We start from the raw sequence: 12,500 nt of genomic DNA on the forward strand, positions 1-12,500 counted from the left end.
TCTATCTTGTCTCTTGCACTTGATACACATATACGCACCTTTGCTTTAGCATTTCTTTAACCTCTAGGCCTACCTTACATTGTATCTATTTTATAGCAGCTCTAAAGCTGTGGTTTTGATATGAAGGGTGGGGGTTGCTACCTTTCAGCACCTGAAAGGAAAATATTTGTGCAAATGTTTGCCAGCAGACATTGGGCTTTTGCACATGCTCAAATATCCAAATGTTTCCACTTAATTATTTATTTAATCTCCAATCATCAGGGATAGGTGCCTGCAGAATGATATAAGGCACCAGGCTATGCACCAAGAGGCCTCATCAAAGAGGTAGTACAGGAGAGGATATACAGTAAGAAATGTAAGGAAAATTGACTATGGTGTGTGTGTGTGTGCGCAAATACATAAACACTCATATATGCAGGTAGTGCATCTGTTTGTCTATGCACTAAACAAAAGAAACAATATGTAAAAATATTCTTTATCATCATTTTAATGTCTACTTTCACATGCTTGCATGGGTTGAATGGACTTTATTGTGGTAGATATTCAACCAAGCTCTAAATTCTGCATCAGTATTGAACAACACTTCGCACATAGCATTTGAAAGAGATCAAAAGAGGTGGAAATTCATTAGTGCCAAATTAGGAGAGTACTGTGGGTGTGGCAGAACTTCCCAGACATGCATTTGAATGGCTTCCTTGGTCATATTGGCGATATGAGGGTGGGTGTTATCATGCTGCTGATTACGTCTTTTCTCTTGAATAGCCGTGTTGAGTCTTTCCATCTGTTGAACATAGAGTTCCACGTTGACTGCTTGGTTATGTTCAAGCAATTCATTTAGGATAGTCCCTTCCCAGTTTCGCCATAAGCACAACATCGTTTTATGCGGATGAAGATCTTGTTTCACGCGTGTTGTTGCTTGTTTACTGTGGCTAAGCCATTCCGTATGCTGCTTCATATTGATGTACAGGCACCATTTTTCGTCGCTAGTAATGATTCGGTAAAGAAATCATTGCTTGTGTCCATGAGTTGAGCAGTGATGAGCAAGCAAACCAGCAGAGATTGTGGCTCATTGATTTTTACTGTTGTCACTTAAAGCATGCGGAACCCATGCTCCATACTTCTGAACCTTTCCCATCAAGTGAAGATGCTTCTCTATAGCAGTGTGGGAGCATTCCATTTTCTCTGCCAGTTCCCTTGTTGTTTGATGAGAATTTTCACGCAAAAGTTGGTTTAATCGCTCTTCATCAAACTCAACTAATCGGCCAAAACAAGGGACATCTTTGAGGTCAAAATTTCCATTTTTGAACTTGGAATACCAATTGAGGGGTTCTTTCAGCTATAGCACTACCTCCATACACAGCACAAATGTAGCGAGCAGCTTCTGCAGCCTTGGAACCTTGATTAAAAGCAAAAGGAAGGTGTCGAAAATGTTCGTTTTTCTTAACTTGACATTGCATTTTAATGATCTGGGCGGAAAAAAAAAAAGAACTAAAATTAACTAGAAAAAAAAACAAAATAGATTCCAAAATGATACAAAAATAGAATCGCAAAAAAAATAGATTCCAAAATTTAAAAATGCAATGAATTCCAAAATTTAGATAAATGTCGGGAACTTAGTTGCCAGCAATATATGAATAAGATATATATATCTCTAAATAATATATATATATATCTCTAAATAATATATGTATATATCTATAAATAATATGTGTATATATGTATATATAATATATATATATAATATATATATATATATATATCTATATATATATATATATATAATCATCATCATCATCATCATCGTTTAACGTCCGCTTTCCATGCTAGCATGGGTTGGACGGTTCAACTGGGGTCTGGGAAGCCCGAAGGCTGCACCAGGCCAGTCAGATCTGGCGGTGTTTCTACAGCTGGATGCCCTTCCTAACGCCAACCACTCCATGAGTGTAGTGGGTGCTTTTTATGTGCCACCGACACAGGTGCCAGACGAGGCTGGCGAACGGCCATGCTTGGATGGTATTTTTTACGTGCCACTGGCACGGAGGCCAAGCGAGGCTGGCACGGCCACGATCGGATATATATATATAAATAATATATATGTAAATATATAATATATATGTATATATAAGAAATTAAAAAAAGGAAAATACACACACTTTACATAGTTTAATATAATTTTTAATATATCGACTGGTTTCACTTTTGCTATTCATGATATTATGGTTTACTTATTTGAATATGTATTTTCTTAAGAAGAAATTTTTGTCCATGTTATGTGTGATGATATTTACGAGTGAATGCCTTCACAAGTAGAGAAATGAGGGGAGCTAATTGGTTATTGTTTTTGTTGTAGGTTAGGGAGATAACTTCAGCTTTCCGTAAGGGGAGAGGAATATATATGTACACACAAAAAAGGGTTTCAAAAACTTGTTTAGTGAGGGGATTCGTGATGTAATCGTGAAATATGTAAAAAGATATGTTGGTTATGCGTGCATATTAAGACGTGTTCTGTATTTTTCAACGAAAAAGTTTCTTTATTTAAATGTTCTTGTGGAGAGATTGTGTCTTTGCACTGGTAGAAGGGGAAGACTGTGAAATTTGGTTTGATGTTATCTGCACATTTTTCTATATGTTCACTGAGAGGAATTTGCCTGTATTGCGGGGAAACGGATTTGTTCTTTATGTAGAGTTGTTCTCCTTCTCAAGGTCATACTTGTCTGTCCAATATAGTTGTGTCCGCAACCCGAGCAGGTTATTACATAAATTAGGTTCTCAGAAGCACAAGTGAAACTAGTTTTAATTGTGAACCTCTGTCCTTGTTTGAGAAGGAAATCCGAGCCTTCAAGTTGGGGCAGGTTCCAAAGTTTGGGCGTGCACATTTTTTAACCGTTGGTTTCGTGGTTGTTTTGTAAAGCTTTGCATTTGTTAGTAGTCTCTTTAGCGATTTGTGTTGCTTTTTGCATTTGATGAGTTTATGCATTTTCGGGATGTTGTTCATTTTTGGATCTCTAGTTAGTAAAGGAAGATTTTGCACAATAGTGTTGAATGCCTCACTGTTTCTGGGGTTGTGTGTTGATATAAATAGTAGTGTTTCGAGGTTCAGTAAAACAGCTCTCGGGTACATTTTGCTCTCTAAAAAGGTACGTGTCTATTTTTTCTATAAGCGTATAAGAATGACTTATTCAATACTTCTTCACTTAGCTTTTATCTTCACTTTTCTTAAATTGGATACATCTGCTCTTAAGCTGCAGAAGTTTGGCAGTACAGTTAAAAATCATTTCTGCTTTACTTCTTAGATACAATTTTCCCGTAAATTCTTACAGTTTCATTTCTTGGTGATGATTGAAATGTCAAGCATTTTCTAACTGCTAAAGCAATTCTTTATGTCATCTTTTTAATGCGTCTCTATTAAAACCATCATAGCTTATGCCTAATTGAAAACGATAGATGATCTCTTATCATTTAGCTTCTTGGTTATTCACTATTGTTCTTTCTAATCAATTTACCGATATTGTCCTTCAAAGCTGCATGTTTTTTTTTAAACATTTCATTAATTTTTTTCTTATTTATCGTTATACATTTTGACCTGTAATAACAGATAAAGATTAATACTTTGTTCAAAAACGTTAGCGTTTTACTTTAAGAGATGGGTTCAAGTTGCAAAAAACTATACTTTCGTTAAACTTAGTATTTGCTTCTTTAAAAAATCTCATGACGTTTGGCTCAGTAAAAACCATCTTTACAGATAATGCCTAACCGAAAACGATCAATGCTCTGTTCCAAAAGGAATGCCCTCCTAAAACAGCGAAAAAGGGAGTTGCGTTCACAGGTATGTTTTTCAACATTCATATCATTTCGATTTCGCTTCCACACATTCTCGTGTATCCCATTTAAATATTGCACTTTCATATGTGCTCTACTATTCCTTTCAGGAAACACCAGAAGCAAGAGAGGCCCGTCTTGCTGCACAGCGTAGTCGTGATCAACGTTCACTACTCGAGGAGTCAGCAGAAGCAAGGCAGGCTCGTCTTGCTGCCCAGCGTCATCGTGATCAATGCTCACTACTTGATAAGCCTATTGATGCAAGGCAGGCCCGTCTTGCTTCTATGCATATTCGAAATCAGCACACACTCTTTCAGGAGTCAGCAGAAACAAAGCAGGCCCGTCTTGCCAGCCAGCGTAATCGTAATCGACGCTCACTTCTTGAGGCTAGGAAAAACTGGTTAGCAGGTCTATGTCAAAGAAATGTTGCTGCTGCAAGGGGCACATTTTGGATGAGAGCTGGCTTCAGATACAGGCCTGCAGATGATTTCTCCAATCACCCAGACGTGACCTTTGATAAAATGGACAGGGAATGCCAATTTTGTTGAGTTAAGAAGTGGGCTGGTGAGGCAGCTGGTCTTTGTTGTTCCGGAAGCAAGGTTCGACTTCAGCCTTCTGCTCTCTGCAAATAAAATTTTTACAGATACAGCTGCTTACAAAAATAGGGATTAATGTATAATTTCTTTCTATGTCCATAATTAAATCAATGTTTTAATGATTACACACACAGAAACACAAGTTGAGTTTTATTGTTAGGATACATATATTTCTATATTCATTGTTTAATTATTATATCTTCATTTATTTTATATTATTTTTGACCTGACAAGTGGCTGTATATTTTAAAATCAAATTTATATTAAATTTTAATATTATCGATTTAATTATATAGTCACAAAACTTGCGTAGTCAATTTAATGTTCATTTAATTTAGTGATTTTTAGAATAATATTTATTATATTTAAATTCTTTCTATATGATTTATTATAGATAATATCTTTCACTATTAATTAAATTACTTAGAGGTTTTGTCTATATATATATGCATATTTAGATGCATATATATACATGCAAATATATATATCTATACATATAAATTTGACATGGGCTATTCTTTCTTGTCTTGAGATTCACGGTGAAACGACTGGGTGGAATTGCGCGAAAAATTACAGATATGTGTAGAATGATGCGGTGGTGATGGTGGGCTTTGTATTTTTACATAGCTCCCATGGTTATCAAGATAATCTACTATAATAATACTCTTTTGTTTATGAATGAGGAAGGGGTGATAGATGTATAACGAAGGAAGGGGTGATGTAATTTTTTCATAGCTTCCATGGTTACTGAGATAATGTACTATAATAATCTCTTGTGTTTATGAATGAGAAAGGAAGGGGTGATGTTATACTTGGTAGTGGAATGATGAAAATTGTATGCTGAAAAAATAAATCAAGCAGCATTTCACCTCTGTATATATGTATGTGTATGTAAAAGGGAGGGTATGTGAATATGTGTGTGCGCTTGCAATGGAAATGGGATGCTTCATCTTTGTTAACTTAGTATTTGGTTTGAGTTTTCGATTTGGTTGAATCTTGGTGCTTTTTTTGCTGGTTAGTTATTTTTAGCATTTTGACAGAGGTATGTCATTCTAAAGTTGTTTTTTAACATAAGCGTGCCTAAACAAGTCGAATGCTTACACAGAGCAGGTTTTACAGCCACATCATCCAAATATATATATGCATATATGTATATATCCGTATATATATACACATATGCATATATATATATATATATATGTGCATATACATACATATATGCATATACACACACTCTAGTTGGTGTACCCAGTAATTCCCGGTCAAGATGTTCTATTGAAAAACCTTATTACTCTGATGTGAGAAAGGAATTTGGTTACAACTGCCACAAAAGATGTATTTTCCGTCACAAAAAAGTACAAAAAACTGTCTGCTGGTGGAGGGAGAGATTGTTGGAGGTTGGCGAGAAAGATTGTTGGAAGTTTAGTGAGAGAGGTTGGTGAGAGGTAAAGACATTATTCTGCTTAACGAAGGTATCTGGGAAATGTATTAACTTCTGTCATTCACAGAAAAACTATGGTTTTACCGTGAGAAAAGTGCTGTTGAAGTGATAAGTTAAATTTAGCAACCGAGGATCCATGCTATGCCTGCATGAAGTTACTACAAATACGTTGAATAAAATATCTACTGTCATGGAAGAAGTGTAACTCTAAAAATGCAGAATTATCAGAGTAATTGGTATTCAAGAAAGTATGTATGTATAGAAATGTATGAATGAAGTCTTTAATGTTTAAGATTCAAATTAAGGAAGTGCAATGGTAATGTTTATCAGTTCAAAAGTGTGAGTTGTGAAATGCAGAATTAGGTCGGCTGATCGTGAGAATCAAATATTGATCACTTCGCTAAAATCTGCAGGTGTTATGGGTTGTTTAAATAAAATATTAGTAATATGTAGTAGATAGAAGGATCCATTGAAAGGGCCCTGTTATTGATTGTTTTCAACAGTCTAAGTATGTCATGAGGTTTCCAGACATGAATTCTACTCGCGTGTCAAAGTATGAAAGAGATATTGTCTGCAAAAATTAGAAATAGAACACACAAAAAGATCAATATTCAAAGTAATCGAACATAAGCAATGAAATGGGTTATTTCTTTTGAGTGTTTAAAAAAAATATTGTACAGGTGTTATGGTTTATTTCCCTTGGGTGTTTAAAAAAAGTAGTTATATGAGGTAGATATAAAGGTCATCTGTGTTTCCTGCCGTGAGGTAGGCTTGTCTGGAACCCGTAACAGGAAAAGATCTAGTTTTGTTTTAAAGACACTTACATCCACACCATGCAGGTCTCTCAGGCATTTTGGAAGAATATTAAAGAGCTGTGGGCCCTTGAAACCCAAGCTGTTGCAGTATCTGGTCCTGTATTTTTATTATGATGCCGGGATCATTGGCATTATGCAGTGGCATCCCGTTCTACACTTTGAGTAACTTTCAATGCTGAGTTTGGTACAACGCTTTCTAGTATTTTCCAGATGTATATCACTGCATATTTCTCCCGCCTTTGTTTCGAGGAGAAGAGTTTTAATTCTTTACGTCTTTCCCAGTAGCTGACATGTTTCATTGAGACGATTTTCTTAGTGTAGCTTCATTGCATTGCTTTGAGCTCTACCATGGATTTTTTATTGTGTGGTGACCATAGTTGGGAGCAATAGTCTTAGTGGCTGAGAATGTATGTCCTTTAAAGGATCATCAATGTTTCCTTTTCTCTTGTTTTGAAATTTCGGAGGGTCCATCCATCCAGCCGTCTGCATTTTATTACCATTGCTCATTTTATTACCATTATCATTGCTCATGTCAATGCCCAGGTCACGCACTGACTTTGATTCAGGGATTTGAATTCCTCCTCGGCCAGTGTATCCTGTCTGCATGTCATTTAGCATTGTGGGCCTGGAATTTTTCTGCATTAAACTGCATGTTGTCCTCAGCCCACCTGTATATTGCGTCCAACTCCTGTTGGAAATGTGCAATATTTCCAGGATTTTGTATTGTCTGAGAGATTTTTGTGTCATCTGCATAACTATCAAGGGTAGCTATCTGAGCAGCCAAGGGCATGTCTGAAAGAGTCACTGTGAACAGTAGTGGTCCCAAGACAGTGCCCTGTGGAATGCTATTTGCATTTCATTGGCCACTACTGCCTGACGTCTATCCTTTAGAAAGTTGTGCAGCCATTCTCCAAGTTTTCTGCATATGCTGAGATCACACAGTTTGTGACATATCATACCATGGTCAACTTTATCAAAGTCAAGATATATCATATCAATGCTTGAGTCATTCAGCAGCTGTTTTTGCACCTAGTTGTAGTGTTGCAGAAGCTGTGCCAGACAGCTTCTACCTGGACACATACATACATACATACACATGCATATATGGGTACAGGATGTCACCAATATATATATATATATATATAAAATGTTACATCCTTTGGACTTTCAGTTTTTCATTTTCAATTTGCCTAGACACACACACATACATGCATGTGTGTGTCTGTACTGGTTTACATCTTATTTGCTTAAGAAAATTGCAATATTTAGTCAAAGTTGTCAGTTTCCTTCTCAACAAACCACATGACAAATGGTGTTCATCACTTGAGAGCAGAAATAATCCTTCACATGGGCCCCTATACAATTTCTGTCTATTAAATTTCACTCATAAGTCTTTGTTCAATCCATGGCAAAGTGCTGTGTAGTGGAATCAAACCTGAAAGTACATAGTTCTGAAGTTAGCTTTGTTGATTACATCCAAAGTAGGAGGTGATTGTTATGGTTTAGCCCCTTGTGCACGCTGATTGAACAGACCTATGATCAAAGGCATTCTACCAATCACCATTCTTTTCCTTAGCACATTGCACCCAGGACCACATTATCCTCTGATAGTAGGGTATGATTTGAGGGAGGTTTGGTTGTTTCAAGCAAGTCAAGTAGATTTGTAGAGACATCTTGTTGTTTACATATATGGATAAAAGAGTGTGAGCATGTAACTTGTTTCTTCAATTGATTTAAGTTGGTGGTTGGAAGTGGGTGAACTTTTGTAATATATCACTGATCTTCATTGTTCTACTGATTTATAAGTATCCTTAATATTGGATTTATCTTTATTTTTAATTTTTTGCTCATTTCAGTCTGTAGACTGTGGCCAAAGAATTTTAGCTGACCAGACGGACCCCAGTACTTGTTTTTTAAAGCCTTGTACTTATTCTATCAATCCCTTTTGCCAAACAGCTAGGTTACTGAGACATAAACATACCAAAATCAGTTGTCAAGCAGTCATTTTATTCTGCAAAACATGCTGAAAAATATGAATATGAAAGTATTAAAGTTGTAATTGTTGTAGGATAAGTATGAAAGATGCTGGATACAAAATTTTCTTTGTATATATTTATTTTAATTTAATGTCTGTGGGTGCACAATAAACTAAAAGAAACCAACACTATGATATTGGTGATGGTAGGATCTTATTTTCTTGTTCTGTAGAATGACTAAAAGTAAATTGAAAACTTGTTAGCTTCTCAGTTTCTAAAATAACAGAATAATTGATATTTAATAGTTATGATGATGTACTTAGTGGTTAATGTGATTAAAACTCCAGCACTATATTATCCTAATCTTTTTAATACCAATCCACTTGAGTCTGCCTGCACTACAGTATTTGTATTTAGATTAAAATCTTGATCAAAATTTTGTGATGTGAATACTAAGCTTGAAATTTTAGTTGGTCAACACTAGCATAATAAATACATACAATATATTAATTTAAAAAAACAACAAATAACACCCTCCAAAGTTGTGAAGCAGGTGAGCAGTCTACTCATTACAAGTATAATCATGAAATGGTTAGAAGAATCAATCACATATTTGCTTCAGTTCTGCTATACAATTGTGTAATGTTGGAAAAAGTTGCATATATATATATATACACACATAATACATACATGTGTGTGTGTAATATATTTTTGTATTATATAATACTAGTATAAAGATTGCTTTCTTGGTGGTTTTTCTGCTAGTCATTAAATGATATTTATATATATGATTTCCAATATTTTTTAGTTGTGTAATTTTTCTGATTCAGTGCATCTAATTTTCCTTTGTATCCTTTATTTGACTGATACTCACTTGCTTAGTAAATATTTCTTTCATTATTTTATCGCAGTTTTAATCTCTCTTTTAAACAAACTCAAAGTACTCCATCCTCTACGTGGTCATTTATTATATTAGAAATAGCAGGGATCATGTGGGTATATTCTATGGCATACAGCATACCAAACAGCCATATCCACAAATTCACTTCTGATTCTTTTCTTCTAAATAATGCCCGTGTAACAATTTCAAATTGCCTACCTACTCCGGTAACTTGAAATTGCATTCAGATTGGGTGGGGAGGCTTGGATAAAATTGATTTCATCCTATCCTTTGTGATTTCAGATTACCTTCTCAAATCCCTCCCCAAATGGTTGTTGTCTTGGTAGCAAGTAAAGTGCTTTCTGTGTGTGTGTGTGTGTGTTAAGTACATGTGTTTAAATCATAGAGAAAGAGTTTTGAACATCTACTTTGTTGGTTCAAGTTGAAGAAGTTGCATTTACAGTGTATTAATATATTTTTTATTTTATAATTGTGAATGACTATATTTTGCATATGAATATATTTTGTTTGCATTTGAAGTATATGTCTATTTATATATTTTGTTTTGCATAATATATATTTCAATCACTAAAAGTTATTTTTAAAAAATTGCAGACACAGAATCTCTGTTGTTCAAAGGTGTTTTTTAAAGGCATCATAAAAATGTTAGGGGATATATTGCGACAATAATCATATTGAAAATCTTACTGTTGGTTCTAATGTGATTATTATATCTTTTCAGTCAACATATATATATATATATTTGTACATGTTGGTATTAATAACATATATAAACACACAATTGCAGAGATACAGGCATGGGAATTGATATATTTTTTTTTTATTTCTGTTCATTATATGAACTATAGTAACATAAGCAGTGGAGGTTCAACAAAGGAATCAACTATTGAAAATATATTAACAAAGAAGATGTGGAAAGAGAGAGAGGGGGAAGCAAGACATTAAAAAAAATGCTTTCTCTCAGATTAAGATTTGAAAAAAACAATTGCAGAGAATTAAAGTTATTTAGCTGAGAACATTACATTTTGATAAAAAAATATATTAAAACTAGAATTTTTAAGAATTTTCTAGACCGTAGAGACTTTAATAATTGCTTTCTCAATTGCAGCACTTATACAAGGGTCAGCTGAAAAGCTCTTAGGCTGACCAAGGTACTCTCATGGAATAAAACCAAATAAGGATTATAAGAATAATAATAATAATGAAATTATTGTATATAGTGCTCAGGTGCACTACAACTTGTTAAAAGTGCATATAAAGCATATGCAGTAATGTACAAATGTCTGGAAAGTGAACAGTGTATGAGTCAGATACATGCTTGCATGTGTATGGAGGGGAGAAAATCAGGTGTAGTGTTGGCAAATCTCAGGAAGTTTTGAAGGATGCAGTGCTCCGACAACTAACAACTGATGCCAGCAGTTTGTTCCATGCTTCAGCAACTCTTAGCGTAAAAAAATGTTTTCGAAAGTCATGGGAGCTGTGCTGTTTTCTGACTTTGTAAACATGTCCACGGGTGTTAGACAGATGGAGTTTGAAAAGGTGCTCAGTGTTATTGTTATTAAGATGGTTAATAATTTTATGGATGTCTACCAAGTCAGCTGCCAGACGTCGGAGTTTCAATGTATCCATGCCCAGGGAAGTAAGGCGTTCAGAATATGGCAAATGCCTGATGGAGGGCATTCTCTTGGTTGCACGTCGCTGAACGGTTTCCAGATGATTAATATCCCGGGCAAGATAGGGGTTCCAGACCGGTGATGCAAATTCCAGATGAGGTCGCACCATAGCTATATAAAGCCTCGGATAAATAGAAGTCAACTTCATTGTGTGTATTTAAGCTATTATTTTTTCTGTAAAAAACTATTCTGACATTAAATGAGTCAACTTCTGGTACGAATGTTTACATGTCTGGCTTCCGTGCCGGTGGCACGTTAAAAGCACCAACTGATTGTGGCCGATGCCAGACTCCCCTGGCACCTGTGCAGGTGGCACGTAAAAAGCACCCACTACACTCATGGAGTGGTTGGCGTTAGGAAGGGCATCCAGCTGTAGAAACACTGCCAGATCAGACTGGAGCCTGGTGCAGCCTCCTGGCTTCCCAGACCCCGGTCGAACCGTTCAACCTGTGCTAGCATGGAAAACGGACGTTAAATGATGATGATGTCTTTTTTTCAACAACAAAAATTTCAAAACAAATTCTGGAAACAACCTACTCATGTAATTTACGCACACCCTAAAGTTTATTTTTATTTTTGTGAAAAAATGTGTGTAAATTACATGGGCTTTTACAGTATATATAAAGTGTCTATATTATAATAAAGCTGTTTATCAATTAGTTATATATACCTAAATTATACTGAAAGAAAATTCTTTAGCATTCAAATTTTAATATGTTTTTATCAAAACGTATTTTCATGGTTCTTTTATTATTGAACATTTCAACAACACAATTCAGAAAACTAATTTTTTATTCATTGTGAGATAGCATTTTTTGACATCTTGCTCCTTTCTCACTTCATTTGTGTCTCTGTTTTCTCCTCTGTTTCCTTGTATCTCTCTCTCTTCAGTTGTTTTCATTAACAAAGTTTTTCTTCAAGATACTTTGAGAATATTTGTAAAAATTTTTACACTATGTCTATTTATCATGTCAAAATTACAGAAATTTTTTGAGTTTCATTCTTTTATACACAAATGTGTAAACGATGGTCCTTTGAATAATGAAAGCCTTGGGTTATTTTCTGTGCCTTTGCGTTTATTGTTAGGTAATATATTGATTTTGTTTAGCATATTGATCACACTACAATAGTACAATTACATACTGTGCTATTTGTTTCCATATTAGAATTTTTCAATTCCACATGGGTCGTCCCAAAAAATATGCAACTAAAGCAGAATGGTTGGAAGCAAAGGCACTACAGCAAAGGGAGAGAAGGGCAATGGAATCAAAGAAAACCA

At 35.1% G+C, this 12,500-nt stretch overlaps 1 protein-coding gene across 6 annotated transcripts in view; it reads left to right on the forward strand.

Annotated features, from left to right (window-relative positions):
• Nucleotides 1-12,500, forward strand: part of LOC115218630 (activating transcription factor 7-interacting protein 1) — a 110,157-nt gene that overhangs the window by 19,716 nt on the left and 77,941 nt on the right. Inside the window, exon 2 of one of the 6 annotated variants that reach the window (XM_036507457.1) lies at nucleotides 3,743-3,826. The exons of 3 other annotated variants lie outside the window; for them this stretch is intronic. In XM_036507457.1, the coding sequence (XP_036363350.1) occupies nucleotides 3,746-3,826 (81 nt within the window). In that variant the 5' untranslated portion in view covers nucleotides 3,743-3,745. Of the gene's footprint in view, nucleotides 1-3,742; nucleotides 3,827-12,387 lie in introns of those variants that run through there. 2 more of the 6 variants (XM_036507450.1, XM_036507461.1) reach the window with 2 other exon arrangements.

The sequence above is a fragment of the Octopus sinensis genome, linkage group LG1 (genome assembly GCF_006345805.1).
Source record: "Octopus sinensis linkage group LG1, ASM634580v1, whole genome shotgun sequence".
Classification (NCBI taxonomy): Eukaryota; Metazoa; Mollusca; class Cephalopoda; order Octopoda; family Octopodidae; genus Octopus; species Octopus sinensis.